Source organism: Notolabrus celidotus, chromosome 23, assembly GCF_009762535.1.
Source record: "Notolabrus celidotus isolate fNotCel1 chromosome 23, fNotCel1.pri, whole genome shotgun sequence".
NCBI classification, from domain to species: domain Eukaryota; kingdom Metazoa; phylum Chordata; class Actinopteri; order Labriformes; family Labridae; genus Notolabrus; species Notolabrus celidotus.
In genome coordinates, this window is record NC_048294.1 from 12044854 (window position 1) to 12062339 (window position 17486).

A 17486-nucleotide genomic window follows, 5' to 3' on the forward strand; every position below is an offset into this window, starting at 1 on the left:
TTTATGCTTGAGAGGCAACATTTTTAATTCTCGTGTTTTTTCACTTTAGAAGCAAAATATTCACTTTTTCATGTTTTTATGCTTAAGAGGCAAAATTTTTAATTTTCATGTTTTTTCATTTAAGAGGCAAAATTTTCACTTTTTCACGTTTTTATGCTTAAGAGGCAAAATTTTAAATTTTTCTTGTTTTTTCACTTCAGAGGCAAAATATTCACTTTTTCATATTTTTATGCTTGAGAGGCATAATTTTCAATAGCATAAGATGCTCATATTACCAGGAATCATTCAGTATTAAGAACAGATCATCAATTTTATTTAATACAACATTTTCTTACAGTATTTACAAATTAATTCACGTACAAAAACTATTTTCAAGAAAAGACAATGTACTGGATAGTGCACCGTGAACAATATAAAATCGGAGTCAGGAAAATTGTGTTTTTACAAAACTTGTGTGTTTCAAAGTTTTTTTTTCTTTTTGCATTCAACCATCTTCTGTTTTATATGCACTCGATCTCCTGTGTGTTCCCATTATCGATGAAAGTGGGTCGATCAGTCAGTCAGATTGAGTCCAGATGTTGCTGATAAAATCAGTCCTCCATTATTTCTGTAAAGTCTGAGAGATCAATTCAGACTCGTCTTTCGTTGCTAACTGGGGGTCGCTCCCTCTCCCCGGGGCCTTGTCTTTCGTCCCGTGACCATCGGATCAGGTAGCGGCTGGCGACCTGTAGGTTCCACTGGTACCTGGAGAGGATCCTCAGACAGTCTTCTTTGGAGCAGAGGCTCAGTGAGTACAGCTGCTCTAACTGGGAAAAACACAAGATGAGAAGTTGGAAGTCAGAGGAGGTTGTGCTTGTGCCACACTCCAGCGGCTACAACTGCTACTATCAGTCTCACCACTATTATCTCTCTCCCTCTTTATCTCCTCTATCCCTCTCTCCAACTTGGTCTCAGCAGATGGCTGTCTAACATGAGTCTGGTTCTGTTCAAGGTTTCTGTTTGTTAAAGGAAGTTTGTCCTTGCCACTGTAACTTACTATATGCTGCAAAGTGCTCTACTCATGGTGGATTAAGATGAGATCAAACTGAGTCCTGTCTGTAAGATGGGACTGGATCTTATCCTGTCTTGCTGCTGGGTCTTTGAGTATGGGCTTGAACTGCTTTATTTGCATCTCAAGATAATGTTTGTTGTGATTTAGTTCTACACTGCAAAAACTCAAAATCTTACCAAGTGAAATTGTCTAATTTTTAGTCTAAATGTCTTATCCCACTTGATTTAAGATAAATTTACTTAACAAGTAACATTTGAGCAAGATAGAGGGACTTGTTTTAAGAGAATGCATCTTAAATATCTTGTTAAGTCAAACAATCTTGAAATTATCTTGTTTTGAGTTGTAATTTAGAAGAAACAAGGTTTATTTTACATTTCATACATTTTTCAAGCTGAGATCTTATTTGTAGAAGATGGATAATCTTGATTTAAGTAAATGCATTTTATTGGAGAATCTATCAGAAAACAGCTCAATAGATAAAAGAAAGAAACAAAGAAACAAAGAAAAAGAAAGAAAGAAAGATATAAGAGGGTTTTTTTTAAGGGTGGGTTACAGTTTTCAGGCACTGTTTCTGCTAAATCAGATAAAAATATACATCCTCAAACTACATGCACACAATGAAACACCTACTTTTGAGCATAGCTGGCTTATCCTAAAAAACAACATGACTGAATATTAGTATATCCAGCTCACTATGAGAAGACATTATATCTCAAAATGCTCAAATTAAACTTTATAATCTTATTTCAAGTACAAGATGGTATTAAACTAGAGAAGTGCCGCTATAATACAACTCAAATTAAAGTGAAAATATCTCAAATGAAGAAGTTGACATGAAATTTATTACTGCAAAAATCTTTTTTTGAGTGACAAAATACTAATTGTTAATATTGCCGTCTTTTTCTGAGACACTAAGCTTTAAAATACTGGTAAAATATTGCTTAAAATAAGTTTTCCCTGCTAATTTTAAGATCACAGTTTTCTAAATTTTACGTCTTATTCTAAGAAATCTTACCAAACAAATTTCATTTGTTCTATTGGCAGATTTCTTTGCTTATTTCAAAGTTAAAGTACCTGAAAAACATTTTTTTTCCTTGTTTTTGGAGGGGCATTTTTCCCAGTGTACAAATAAAGACTGATTTATTTATTGAATGAAATAAAAAAAGAAACCATGAACACCTAAAGCATTTATGTCAAAAAAAGAAAGACAAAAAAAAACCCCATCCCTTATTATCTTGATCCCTGCTTGGTGATCATGCTACACTCTCTGGTGCTGCTTTAACGTCATTCACATGAAAAATGTAAAGATAGCACAACCAGATTTACCTGTTAGTGCACCACAAATGAGCTCCAGGTCTTCTTTTTCAACACCCACTCCCCCTAAACAACCTCCACTTACGGCCCTGAGGCCTTTAAATACGATGCATGAGGCAGACTATGAATGGAAGCCAAGCAACCATATCTGCGTTTTACAAACAAAAATTTGACATAGTGTGTCACACACAGGTGGATGAGTTGTAAAGTGTCATCGTATTTACCTTGAGTTGTTGTTCAGCTCTCACAGGGTTCCAGTCGCTTCGTTGAAGTGCAACATGAACCTCTTCAGTGGTCACTCCATGGACAGCCTCCATAACCTTAGAGGGGAAACCAATGAAGCTTTTGACCCATTGAAAAAGGTTAAAAACAGAAAAGAAGAAATCTGTTTCTTACCTGTCCAATGAGACCGTCTCTGGTGTTGCGCACCTGCGGCGACTTGTCCCTTTCTCTCCCTCGTTCCCTCTCTCTCTCTCTGTTGTCCGTGGGCTCATCCAGCTGTGGGGTCGAGCGCGCCATGTTGCTCATTTTAGCTAGGTTTGACCCGCCCATGACTGGTGGAGGTGGGTGTTGAAGTGGAGGTGGGTGTTGAGGTGGAGGTGGAGGCTGTATTTGTGCCGGAGGTGGGATGATCATGTGCGGGGGCCACGGGGCCCCAGGAACCTGGTGTATGGTGGGCCTCCTTTGAGGTTTCATGATCGGACGTTTGAAGTTGGGAGGTGGCGGTCGGGGAGGCGGGTTGATGCTGGCCTCGCTGAAGCGGCGTAGATCCTGCTGTACGACCGCACTGTGAGCTGCCATGGCGGGAGGTAACAGTCGACCCTGGTGATCCATTCTGATCACGCCGACTGTGTGCGCCCGAGGACGGGGTCCACTCAGGACAGACTCCAAGCTCTGAGACATTCCTACAGACACAGGAGAAGGACCTTACTTACATTTTTTTAAATTTTACTGTCAACTCTACATGACAGAGGAGCTCTAACTCAGGCGTGTGTAGGCGCCAAATAAAAACACTAGAGGGCAGAACTGTCAAATGTGGGCCAATGAGCAAACACTGGTGGAAGAAAAACTGAATAATAAAAGAGCTTTCCTTAGCTTTGACTTCTAGATGATCTGTTTCATATCACATAAAGGCTTACAAATTCATCAATTCATACATTTAACATTATAATAAGTTCAAGTAGCTTTATTGTGATAAGAGCTCCCTGATACCCCTACTAGAGTGCCTGAAGGACATCAAGGCATGGATGGCTTTTAACTTTTGAAACTTAAATGAAGATAAAACTGAGGTCATGGTGTTTGGACCAAGTCAACCCAGTGGTGTCTCTCCTATAGACCTACTGGGTTCCCTGCAGACTTATGTAAAACCCATAGTCACAAACTTTGGCGTCAAAATGGACAGTGATTTTCTCTCTCCTGACACGTCGGCAGATACTGTTTAAATGGAAAGAAAAATATACTCCAACTTTCAAGTCATGGATAAATGATGTTATCCATCATTTAACATTTGAGAAAATACGTTACACCACAAGAGGCAATGCCCAGAAATGCTACGACATCTGGCAACCTTTTTTAACTTATTTAGGAAAAATGGACTCAAAAGATATTATAAATTAGAGCTGATGACCCCACAACATTCCAGGTAATCTTTTATTTGTTTCATTTCTCTTATTTATTCATTAATAAGTATATTCTTATTTTGTGTGTACATTCATACATGTGTGTTTGCGTTTATGTGTATATATTTCTGTGTGTGTGTTGTGTGTGTGTGTATGTATGCATATATAAGTATCCTGTTTATTTCATTTACTTATTCACGTTTATTTATTTAATTTTGTCTTTTCACGATTTATTTTGTTTTCTTTTTTCTTTACTAAGTAAGGTACATTGGAAAAGGGGCTCTGTTGGAGCTTTGGGTTGGGGGGAGGGGGGTGTTTCACTGTTCAAAAAATGAGACATCATTGCTGTATATGAGTGTTTGTGTACAACTGTCGAAAAACCAATAAAAATACCTTGACTAAAAAAAAAAAGGACAGCGATTTTAAACTTGATATACAAATAAACTCAGTAGTTAGAACCAATTTTTATCCAAAATTAAATCTGTTGTATCTTTTAATGATTTTGAGCACTTGATTCATTCTTTTATCTCAACCCTTTCATACATACCAGCCCCGTTCTCGCCTCCCTCCACTGGCTCTGTACTTTTTATAATTAATTTTAAGATTTTAATGTTTGTTTTTAAGTCACTAAATGGTCTGGCACCTCAGTTCATCTCTGACCTCATACACATCGATGCCCCCTCCAGAGCAATGAGGTCTGCAGATCAGATGCGTCTTGTCATGCCAAAGAGGCGACAAAAGCCGAGGGATAACCAAGCTTTTTCAGTGGTAGCTCCTAAACTGTGGAATACTGGATACTTTTAAATCACGTCTTAAAACTCATTTTTACTCCTTGCCTTTTAATACAGCATGAGAGTTTATGTTGTCTCTGTTTGTCTTTTAAATTTACTGTATTTTTAATTTGACTATTATTTATATCTACTGTTTGTATTTGTTGTGCAGCACTTTGGTAACCTTGTTGTTTTTAAAATGTGCTATATAAATAATGTGGATTGGATTGGATTGGACAATGTATCATGAGCTGTTTTTACTTCTTTTTTTCATTTTGAGAATTTAAACTATCATTCCACACAAGACTCGTGTAATCAATACAAATAATTGTCATCTAGCATGATTTTTTCACCAGATGTCATCTTTCAAACTGTAACACTGGAACTCTGCGTCACTGGTTCAGACTGCATTGTAGACCAACACTTTAAGGTTCCCTAAACTCACCAAGGATCACATCTGGATCTGCTGAGTGTCTTTAGTTGCCGTTATTTTCCACCGGCCTAAGAAGTCAAAATGGCCCCCACCCTGGATACTTTTAAATTACGTCTTAAAACCATAGACTGTATAAAATAGCTTAAAACTCATTTTTACCCCTTGGCTTTTAATACGGCATGAGAGTTAGTGTTGGTCTCTGTTTGTCTTTTAAATTTACTGTATTTTTAATTTGACTATTATTTATTTCTACTGTTTGTATTTGTTGTGCAGCACTTTGGTAACCTTGTTGTTTTTAAAATGTGCTATATAAATAAAAGGGATTGGATTGGATTGGATTATGCTTCATATTAAACCCTGTGCAATCTGCAAAAGAAACAGCATGCATCACTTGAAGGCATTAAGTATAACATAAAGCGTATAAAAAGTCTGCATTAAATAACAGCATCCATAATTCTTCCACCAAGTGATTCAGCTTAGCTCTCACTCTGCTCTCGGTTGTTCCCACCTGCCATTTTCTGCAGATTGGTTCCCTCCTTCTCCCTGGCAGGGCTCGACCTCCTGCCGCCACTTCTGCACAGGTCAGAAGAGTAAACACATTAGTGTGACAGGCTCCGCTCACAAACACTGATCTGACTGACTGGTGGTGAAAGTTCAAGGCTGTTACTGCAACAACATTCAGCAATAAAACTATAGCCTGAGACGGAGTTTATATGGTTTTGTAGAGGATACAAGCAGGAAATTTACAGGCACAAGAGATGAACTTTGGTCCATGTGAGGCTCATGTTGGTGTATTTCTAGCTGCAGGTCATTCATGTCCCTCTCTGTTTATAAAAATTAGAGCAAGCCTGAGAGGCACTACTCTGTAAAGCAAGAGTTTCCCCATTTCTTTTTAAATTATTCCAAAATTGAATAATCACACAAAAAACTAGCAAACAGTGAAACCTGGGTGAAAAAAAAAAAGCTTTTACTGACTCGTCCAGAGTTTCAGGTGTCCCCCAGGAGCGCTCAGGTTTGATGTCTCCGTGCCCGGTGTGCTGCAGGCTGCCCATCAGCGGGGCTGAGATGTGCTGGGGGTTAGCGGCAGGGTTGGGTGCAGCAGCTGGAGGAAGAATCGGCACACTGAGGCTGGTGGGAAACCAGCCCACTGCCAGTGTCCTGTGGTTCTGACCTCTCCACTCACTCAGCTCCAGACTGCACAGAGACAGACATATAAGAAAAACATACATACACAGACATATATCTTTAAATTAAGTCGGTATGTGAGCGAGCATAATGCTAAAACACGACGATAGCATATGTAGAGATGATTTTTTTAGAGTCCATAAGTTAGCTCACTGCAACACCTCAAAATCTTACCAAGTGAAATTGTCTCATTTTTAGTAAAATGTCTTATCCAACTTGATTTAAGATACATTTACTAAACAGGTAACATTTGAGCAAGATAGAGGGACTTGTTTTAAGACATCTTAAATAATTTGTTAAGTCAAACAATCTTAAAATGATCTTGTTTTGATTTGTAATTTACAAGAAACAAGGTTTATTTTACATTTCATACATTTTTTTTAGCTGAGATCTTATTTGTGGAAGACCGATAATCTTGATTTAAGACAAACACTTTCCTTGAATTAAGTAAATGCATTTTATTGGAGAATCTATCAGAAAACAGCTCCATTGATAAAAGAAAGAAAGAAAGAAAAGTTGTTTTCTTTAAGGGTGGGTTACAGTTTTCAGGCACTGTTTCGTAGGTAAAAGTACCTTGAAATATGTTTTTGTTCTGGTTTTTGGAGGGGCATTTTTTCTAGTGCTCTTTTAAGTGTGTAATACAAGAAGAAGTGTGTTTTGTGTTAGCCAGTTAAAAAGTTCAACAATAGCCTTTTGTGTCAGTCAAAGTTCTCCCTTTACTCTTCCAGTCCCACCCTCTTCTCTTTCACCTACCCATGGTCTACGACGGTCACCAAGTCGTTAGCCACAAGAGCGAGTTTTCTAGGTTCAGCAAAGTCTCTGCCAATTTGTATCTCCATTGGTTTAGCCTAAAAAGAGAATAATCAATAAGTTACCAAAAAAATTGCCTCTCTGCTGCATTGTGCACATAAAGAAGTTATCAAGTTGTGCCGCAAACCTCTGCCACCATCGTGGAGAGCTGAGCAAAGCTGGGTCTGTCATGTGGACTGCAGGCCCAGCACTTCCTCATCACGGCGTACAGCTCCTGAGGGCAATCCGGAGGTTTCTCCAGACGCTCGCCCTCCCTCTCCACACGCCACAAAATCTGCACTCAGGAGAAAGCATGTCAGAAATTACATAACTCTGAGTCACACAGTGTATTACAAAAGCATCAGGGCGGGGTCACACATTCCAAACTGGAATACAAATACTCTGGAAAGTTCAAATGTGGTTGACGAGTGTGTACCTGTCTGCCTGACAGGCCAAACCACGGCTCCTCGCAGTAGGTGAACATCTCCCACAGAGTGACACCGAACATCCACACATCTGAGGCGTGAGAGAAAGAGCCGACACGGAGACTCTCTGGAGCACACCTGCAGGAAAAAACAGCAGCATTAAGGGACAACTTAAGACACTCTGTCTTAATAAACCACCAACATTCCCCTGTTTCCCTCACCATGCAAACGGGATCCTCCTGTGTGCAGACATGACGTAGTGATCCGCCTCTTGGCTCAAGCCTCTCATCAGGCCGAAGTCCCCGATCTTCACCATCTCCCTGGATGCCAGCAGCACGTTCCTTGCTGCCAGGTCCCTGTGGATGTACCTTCTGGTCTCCAGGTAATCCATCCCCGCCACGATCTGAGTTGCAAAGAGCCAGAGGCGGACAAGAGGGTACTCGTACTGACGGGAGCGCAGCATGTCATACAGCGAGCCTAAGGGGGCCAATTCGGTCACCTAGAGGAGAGAGAAAGAAAAGATTTCATGTTGCAGACTCAACACACAAAAACAAATAATTTTATTATCTTAAATTCATACCCCCTCTCTGTGTTCTTACCATCTTCAGGGGCTGTGTGAGTACAACACCGTACAGTCGGATGATGTTGGGGTGGTCCAAAGACTGCATGGTGGTCACCTCTTGGAGGAAGTCTTTGAGTGTCTCTGCCTGCCTGGACATGTTGCTTCTCAGTGACTTCACTGCTACAGGCAGCTGTAAGGAGCAAAAAAGGGAAATTGCAACCTGATTGATATTTGTTTTCTGACAGCAAGCCTACAGCGACGAATACTACTGACTTAAACCTGCAGTTTCAGTTTAAGCCATTTGAAGGCAGCAGAAACACCATTGCAACATATTATCGCCACAGGAAGTTAACATGGTGACGTTCGTAAAAGGAATACATCCACAGAAACAGAAACAGAATAACATCAATATTCATAAAGAGTAATTAGACTTTAGTGTCTGATATTTTCCAAAATTTCACTCCATTTTGGTCCCCACCCGTCCCAGATGAAAGTAGGGGAGAACGGGGTTGGTTGTCACACGGGTTGGTTGGCACACTCGTTATATATCTCGCCACCAGAGGGTGCTGTCTCTCAAATTGGGGTATGGACATTTCCAGAATTAGGATCAGAGCTCACCTACATAGTCTTCTCTGGAGTAAGACAGCTGAACTTGAGGTGAGAGGACTTTTTGTGTTTTTCATGTGAAATTGTAAATATTCAGCTCCTCAGTATTTTTCTTCTAGGCTTTAAAACGATGGGTTTATAACAAAACAAGTGTTACCCTTACAAAGTGTGAGGGGAAAGCTATAGTTTGGATTTTTATTTGCTAGCTAAGTAGTTGTTAGATGGTTATTAGCCTTGATGCTAGCAAAAAAATCCACTTGGGGTTGGTCGTCACATTCTCTTTGGGGTTGGTTGTCACATGTAACAACCGACCCCTATGTTGGCAAAATCATGCATGGTGAAATGAGTTGGAGTGTGCAGACCCTACATTTGCCATCACTGTAAATCAGACAGTGACTGCATGTAGCCTAGTTGAGTCGGCCATTATTATTTGGCCTATTTGTTTTGTTCTTTATGTTGTTATATAGGCTGGCTTAAAGATGTGTTTCCTGCTCATGTTCCTTGCTCATTTTATGTTAAAATGCATTAAGTTATGTAGGCCTATGACTTGTCAGTGCAATTAAACTTTTAAATTTAGTTCTGCCTTCTTGCCTTTTTAAAATATTTTTCCCATTGAAATACCATTGTGACAGTGTCTTTGATAGTTAATTGCCTCTTTGTTACAATGATTTGGAAAATGAGAGGGATACACATTTCAAGCCAACACCTTAAGCTTTAATTAAATGTAGGAATGACTATTGAAAGATGTTTTGATGATGAGCAATCATCAAAACAGTAAAAAGTGTGACAACCAACCCCGTTCTCCCCTACTCATCTCTTCAGCTGCCGAATGCTACACTGTCCACCAGCTTCTTGGTAATTTATTCTAACAGCTTTTCTTGAGCTGATAAGGCAGAATTCACTGGAGTTTATTGTCACTTTTCCTTGCAACAGCTCATTACTGTGGAAAAAAAACCCTGAACCAAAACATGTAAGATGTCAGCAGTCAAACCAAAACAGCAGGCTGAAAGAGGACAAAAAGGTGAAAGACCTGAGGTGTACGAAACCTGTTGGAAAGTATCCTTGGGTTTGACATAATGAAGATTGAAATTACAGAACATACAGTGTATGCTTTGACACTATATATAGAATGTACCTGCAGACTGTTTTGGGTTGTTAGACTGTTAAACTGCATCTGCTTAATAGTACAAAATGAATAGCATTAAACAGTTCTTACCACTCTCCCAGTAGGCGTGTGCCACTCTCCCTTCTTCACCACCCCAAAGGAACCCGAGCCCAGCTTCTCTCCCAGAACCAGCTCTGTGTCCTGGATCAGACTCGGGAGAGCCCGGCTTACTCCCTCCTGACTCTGAGCAGGGCCGCTCCACTGCTCCGGCCCATCCTGAGGTCGACTTACCTGAGTGCATCGACATTTGAATAAATATCTTATTACTACCTACATGTAGTTTACACCAAATGTGTATGAACTTAAAGATGATGTGACTCTGTGTTTCAGACCTTGGGTGCCCGCGACCGTGAGTTTATCTTGAAGCGTTTCAGAGCCTCCCATAGTCTCCTTTGAGCTGGAAGGAAAACATAATGAAGACTTGATAAGGGTGTAGCAGCCATTGGTATTTTTTTGCAAACAGACACCATCATAAACATGGCAAAGGTTTGCCTGAAGACAAACTGTCTACATGCTGGTGCCATGTTGCTGCATAAGATGTGATCATATTCCAGTGAATCTGATTTTTAGACACGCCCACGAGTGTTTAGTGTGTCAAGAAAACAATAGTTCAACGCTATGAGGAAAAAAGGGTGGGATTGATAAATAAAGGCAGACAAAAGATACACTCAGGGGACAGGTTACTCTCAAAATACAAACTGTACACATGTTGGATTCATAATCATGAAGAACATGATGAACTACTTGCACTTTGAGCCTTGGATGACAACTTATAAGAGCAGAAATTATGAAAATGCAGAGCTGGGAAATGTTTACTTGCGCACTTAAAACGGAGACATGACATGATAAGTATACATGTGTATTTGATAAGAATTATATGTTAAAATTCAGAGTAATGTTATCCCAAGTTTAGGATTTTTAGGGCTGGAGTACTGTCACGCAGCGGCGGCAAGGCCCTATTGTATCCCTAAGGATCGCTATGATTTTTCCGCCCCTTAAAAGCCAACTTTGCATGCCTCAACCAACGTGGCCCAAAACTCACCAAACTTTGTCCACAATTCAGTCATGGCGTAAAATGTATGAATCCATTGCTTTGGTGCCGATACCTGCTCCAGAGAGCCCCCTAATGACTTAAAAGGTCAGCCCCTCATGCTACTTCCTGCTAAATGCATGACATTTTTGTTGCAAATTTACAATCCCAAGACCTACAAAAAAGTCCGCGGGCGTCATGGTGAAATCCCAACAGGAAGCGCAGCAATCTCATTTTGGTGATTTGCAGGGTACGTATTTAAGAGATATTGCCCATGGCCTTTTCTCCAATCAAAAGTCCAAACCACACACATTTGGTAGTAAACACATTGATGATTAAAAGTTATCAGAAAAATGACGCAAAATCAAAAGAATGTGGGCGTGGCAGACATTCAGGTGATGCATCAAAAGTACATGTCTCGCCATAAACAGGAAATGGATTTTTGGGGGCTTTAAAATGCACAAAATATCACCAAATTGGTCACACTCATCGGCCACGCAAACCATTTGCATATTTTGGGGGTCTCATTTATATCTTTTTTTAAAATTCAAGCACCAGTGTTCTTGAATTTTTTTTCTTACATTTTGTGTCTACTGGTCCCTATATGCAGATTCAAGCAATGTGTTAGCATAGTAATAGGAGTTGATTAAAGTGGGTAACAGAATAGCAATCAAGCTAACGATTTGCTGATGAAGGTCATACAATGAGGCTGAGATTTGATAATGTGATTAGACTGTACAATCAATAGCTAGTAGTAATTTCAAAGGTTGATTAAATTTAACATATGTGAAAGCACGCAGGTAATCAGAGGACAATTCACTTGTACCAGAAACAGTTCACATCCCTCTAAATTTAAATTTAATTCTTGAAGATGATCAAAGGGGACGGTCATGCTCACCTGGTTTGCTGATTCCGATCTGCTCCAGATCGCTCTCCTTCACGTAGGCGAAGTGATCGACGCGCGTGATGTTGAGTCCATCTCTGACACGCAGGTAGAACTTCTCCAGCTGGACTTCAGCCAGGAGTGCATACAGCCACTGAGTGTCCTGGTCCATCAGCATGACCTGGCAGACCCGCCTGTAGATGAAAGGGTCAAAGGTTATGTGACAGTGCTTGGACATTTGTGTATCTTTACTTTGGTTTTCAAATTAGCAAATTTAACCACATCACTGGTGTTACTGGATCTAGGACATTAGCCAGTCAATAAGCTAGAAAATAAGCTAGTTATTTTTTCCTTGCTAGCATTATGTCAATTAGCTATCATTGTCTTTGCTGGAAATCACTATCCAACAGTTATATATGCATTTCTTGCTATTGGTAGTATTGTCCAGTAAGTGGCTGGATGCTAACATTAGCTAGTGTCTTACCATAGCTAACTAGCCGTCAAAAAGTATTTTTAACTTCAAATTGCCAGATTTCTGTGCAAGTTTTTACAATTTATTGTTTATTTTTTAGTTGGAGATGAGTCTGGATGTAATAAACTTGTAACAATTGTGAGATACACACTGCAAAAAACTCCTACCAAGTTGAATTGTCTCATTTTTAGTCAAAATGTTATATCCCACTTGATTGAAGATAAAATTTACTTAACATTTGAGCAAGATAGAGGGACTTGTTTTAAGACAACACGTCTTACCTATCTTGTTAAGTCAAACAATCTTGAAGTGATCTTGTTTTGACTTGTAATTCAGAAGAAACAAGGTTTTTTTTTTTACATTTCATACATTTTTCAAGCTATCATAAAACAGCTCCATTGATAAAAGAAAGAAAGAAAGAAAGAAACAAAGAAACAAAGAAAGAAAGAAAAGTTGTTTTTTTTAAGGGTGGGTTACAGTTTTCAGGCACTGTTTCTTCTAAATCAGATCAAAATATACATCCTCAAACTACATGCACACAATGAAACACCTACTTTTGAGCATAGCTGGCTTATCCTAAAAACAACATGACTGAATATTAGTATATCCAGCTCACTATGAGAAGACATTATATCTCAAAATGCTCAAATTAAACTTTGGAATCTTATTTCAAGTACAAGATGGACCTAAACCTAGAGAAGTGCCGCTATAATACAACTCAAATTAAGGTGAATATATCACAAATGAAGAAGTGAACAAAAATCTTTTTTTGAGTGAAAAATACTAGTTGTTATTATTCCTGTCTTATTCTGAGACACTAAGCTTTAAAATACTGGTAACATATTGATTAAAACAAGTTTAAGATCCCAGTTTTCCAAATATTGCATCCTATTTTCAGAAATCTTACCAAGCAAATTTTCACTTGTTCTATTGGCAGGTAAAAGTACCATGAAATACGTTTTTTTCCTTGTTTTTGGAGGGGCAGTTTTTCCAGTGCACTTAATCTGTGTGACTGGAAAACAGCAGAACGATATTATACTAACAGCAGGTTTTTAAATTCCCATCCTAAGCATGACATCAGAGGAAAATTGGCGCCTTGTGAATGTGCTGAGTTGAACAGACAGTAACCCAGCTCCAACCTGGGCCTCAGTAGTTACCCTGGAGAGCTAACAAAGGGCCACTTGGCATTAGAAACCAAGGGTTGTTCAGCTTTAAGATGTGTGCCAACACTTGTTAGTTGTTGTGTTATGCAAAGAAAACTCATACCTGTAACTACTTTACATTCTACTGATCAGGTTTACAACATGAAAATGTCAAAGTCCACATCCAGTTTCAGCTTTTTATAACAAGAGTACAAGAAAATCGCGTCATTTGCTTATGCTAATATACCTACACAACAGGTAGCTTAACAACAAGGGGCTTAACTCAGATGATTGGGTCAATGTAAAGAGCATTACAGAGAGGACAAACCACAAAAAAGCATTGTGTTGAGGGGAAACAAAACAGTTAAGTCTTTCATTTTCTTAAGGATTAGAAAAAGCAGGCTCTGTATCAGTGCAGCTCTCTGGGCTGTGACTCATTTGAACCTTTTAGGCAACAATCCCACAGGGACTCTTGAAGCAATGTGAAAAAATGAAGGGAGGAAACATTATCTTGTCTGTCAGTTTAAGGGCACCAGTCAGACAGGATCCTGTTCGCACAGTATTTATGTTACCACAGTTACATGTTGTCAGTTGCATGACTTTAAATCCACTTCATCAGGATGATTGGGGAATCCTATTCACTGTCATTATAGCATTTCTGTAACGTCCTAAATGATGACAGTAAAGTAGTAAGAATGCCTTTAATGAGTGTAATAAAATGCATAAAACTGAAACTTAAAACACAGCAAATTCTCCTTTTGTCAGATATAATCTCTGGTTTTAATTTTTACTGTTCCTGGAGGGTTGTTCAGCCATAAATCAGCTGCTTATCAGCTCACCAAACCCAGCAGCTATGAGTCAGAAAAGGCCTTCAACATTCCCCTGTCAGCTACCCTGGGAAAAAATTAACATCAACACCAAACAGCCAGCAGAGCCACATTGTCCTCAGCATTCAACCTGTCTGTCTCTGTCTCTCTTTTTAACTGCCAAGTGATGATGTAAAAACTCGACAAGTGCAGGAGGGTACTAGCCTGGGCTTGCATATATTTCCAGTGACAACTCCCAATTAATCTCGTTCCTAACTTGAGCGAGCATGAAGGAAATTCTCTGCAGGTTACATTCATGCACACTAGTAAACAAAGTAAACTCTGTGATCAACCCCTCTATGTACAGAGTGATGAATCTTTAACCTACCTCAGCTCCTGAAAAATGCTCTTAGCATGGGCGGCATGCATAACAAACACGTGTTAACTCTTTGGTTATTAAGCTTCACATGGCTGAACGCTCACTAGTTAAACATTATCTGTAACTTCAAATGGCAACCTGTGCTGTTTGTCCAGTAAACCTACACTTCAGTGGGAGAGTATTGTTTACATTGGTGATGTCTTCAAAACAAACTAAGATCAAGCCCCTGCAGTTACACATGACACTGTCAATATAAGAGCTCTGACAAAGCTTCATTCAGAAAGAAATAGTGCTTTTTAAAAAAAAATCTGAGCTATAATATTAAGACCTATTAATATTCCTAATTGCTGTGAAATACATAAAGGGTGTGCCTTTTACAAAATAACCAGAGATGTTTTACATTTTTTCAAAAGTAGGGGTGCAGCCAAGGTATGTGGAAGTATTCAGATCATTTACTTCAGTAGCAAGCTGTACAATACTCCCTGAAATCAAAATCTAGCTTGAGTAAAACAAAATAAGAGTAAAATAGAGGAACATGTATAGAAAAATAAGGTATTCAATGCTCACAGTGTTTCGATATCATTATTACCTTCAATTCATTTCTTGGTAAGCAGTTAAGTGATGTGGATGCCTTTTTAACCTGTTTAGTAGCTTATAACTACAATGGCACACCATGTTGATTAACACATGACATGTAACTAAGTATGAAGTCTAATTAATGTACAAAGTTGGAATATTTCCCTCTGAAAATATAATAGGCTGAAGTACATTAGAAAGAATAAGTGTGCATGTTATTGTCATCTGTGATATTTTCCATGTTTATTATTAATTGTTCCTTAGATGTCCATTTGTATAAAACAATATGTCAAAAACTAGTGAAAATCGATCTAATGACCAAGATTTCAAGATTTCACATTGAAGACTTTTCAAAACTTCTTATTTGATATGACTATAACACCAGGTATCTGATCATTTTGCAGTGTTCCTACTTACAGGTATGACCACACTACCCACCGTTAGTCAAAGTAAGTCAGATCTCCAGTTCTTGACAGCTTTGTCTTAACCACACACGCCCCGAGACAAGTGATCCATGTCGGCACTGAAACCTCCAGCGTCGTCGATCGAGGACTGTCTTTAAAATCACAACTCTTCTCTTGAATCCCCGATGAGTTCACAGTCTGTAGGCTGCAGGTAAATATGTAGTCTATGATCAAAGTTATGTTTTTGGTAATCCACAACAAGCCGTCCTTCTGATCTACCTGTGTGTTTTCAGCTCTTTTCTCCGCCTCTCTCCAGTTTCTCTGCTGACCACACCCCTTCCTTTCTCTCACCTGAGAGACAAACTGAAATAACCTGCACAGAGAAACAATGTGATATCATTAATCATCGGCAAAAATTATTAATATAGGTCACCAAATATGAATAACCGTATGGCAATGTGGTTAAACGGAAAAGTAGAGGGAAACACCTGGGTGTTTTTTTTTTAACATTAATAAACAGATAAATGAATGAATGAATGAATGAATGAAAAATAGGGCCAATGGAAAAAAAAAGAAATGAAGGTCAATTTTTTTTTAAATTATTAATATTATGAGAAAAAAGGTCATAATTCTAAGATTAAAGTCAGAATTAAAAACACAGAAATAAAAATTAAGGTCTAATTTTTTTTATAATTATTATTCTGAGAAATACGTCAGTCTTTTTTCTCAGAATTCTGACTTGAATCTATTCTGACTTTAATCTCAGAATTCTGACTTTTTTCTCAAAATTCTGACTTTAATCTCAGAATTCTCATTTTAATCATAGAATTCTGACTTTGATGTCAGAATAATAATAATAATAATAATAAAAGTTTGACCTTAATTTTACTTTCTTTTCCAGTGGCCCTAATCCTCTTCCATACTAATGAACTAACTTCTTAGCCCAGTTTCACAAGAACAGTTTAAGTTTATCGAGCATATAAAGCTAAATTGAGGAGCACCTGTTGTTCTAGCTACAATTTGTTAACAGGCTAGTCTAGCTGTTACTCGAGCTACAATCCATTTAAATTGACTTAGATATAATCAAATGTAAGTTAAAGCTGCTGTTGGTAGGAATGGTGTAAAAATGTTCCTTTTTTTCTGCTGGGTTTGAAGAAAAGGTCATAATACTGATCAGTACTCATCGGTAAGTGAAGTAATTTGAGACTATTGTGAAATCTATGCGTTTTCCAATGCCTTTGTATCAAGCAATGTTAATATTTCCCTCGTTCCTGTTATCACGGATCAATCATAGCTAATCTCCAATCCTCTGTCCTGACTACGTCCTATGACTGGTTATGAGTCCAGCACTATCATGACTGCGCACGCCAATCTGTGTTTTGGGGGCTAAGAGGAAATCAGGTTGGAAGGAGTAGTGTTGACATTAGAAGTCCCTCTCTTTGAACAGATGTTTACTCCGTGACTACCAACGGCAGCTTTAAATTCACACAATAAAACATAGACTATTGGGCATGCTAGCTTAAATTTGTATCTCTAATTATATAGTTAGCTTAAACAAAGAGCTAGTTTATCAGATACACCTAAGCTAATGCATCCAGCCCAAACTATTTTTTGGGAACATCTAACATACAGATTGTTAGCTTGCTGTACCTAGCCTTGAATATTTTATTATGTTTGTAGCTAAAGCAACCATAATGGTAACAACTAACTAACCTTGATCAACTTTCTGTACCTTGCTAAAACTAAAAGCTATGGTTGACGAGGCGCACCTTGATGAGCTAGCTAAAGCTAGTTCCCGCTATTAGCAATACTTAGGAAGTTAAAACTCTACTTAAGGGTACACAGACTTAACCTTTCTTAAGTGAAGTGTTTATC

The 17486-nt window shown here is 38.7% G+C and overlaps 1 protein-coding gene across 1 annotated transcript; it reads right to left on the reverse strand.

The window, feature by feature from the left end:
- Positions 1-291: 291 nt before the first annotated feature.
- Positions 292-17387, reverse strand: tnk1 (tyrosine kinase, non-receptor, 1). The gene is made up of 16 exons (XM_034675979.1): positions 17325-17387; positions 15891-15984; positions 15646-15816; positions 11848-12026; positions 10252-10316; positions 9971-10150; positions 8186-8338; positions 7808-8085; positions 7598-7724; positions 7310-7456; positions 7126-7220; positions 6163-6381; positions 5696-5760; positions 2762-3270; positions 2590-2685; positions 292-806 (listed from the first exon to the last, which is right to left on the reverse strand). The coding sequence occupies exons 4-16, from the start codon at positions 12008-12010 to the stop codon at positions 630-632; spliced, it is 2274 nt and encodes a 757-aa protein (XP_034531870.1). The 5' UTR covers positions 12011-12026; positions 15646-15816; positions 15891-15984; positions 17325-17387; the 3' UTR covers positions 292-629.
- Between the last annotated feature and the right edge of the window lie 99 nt (positions 17388-17486).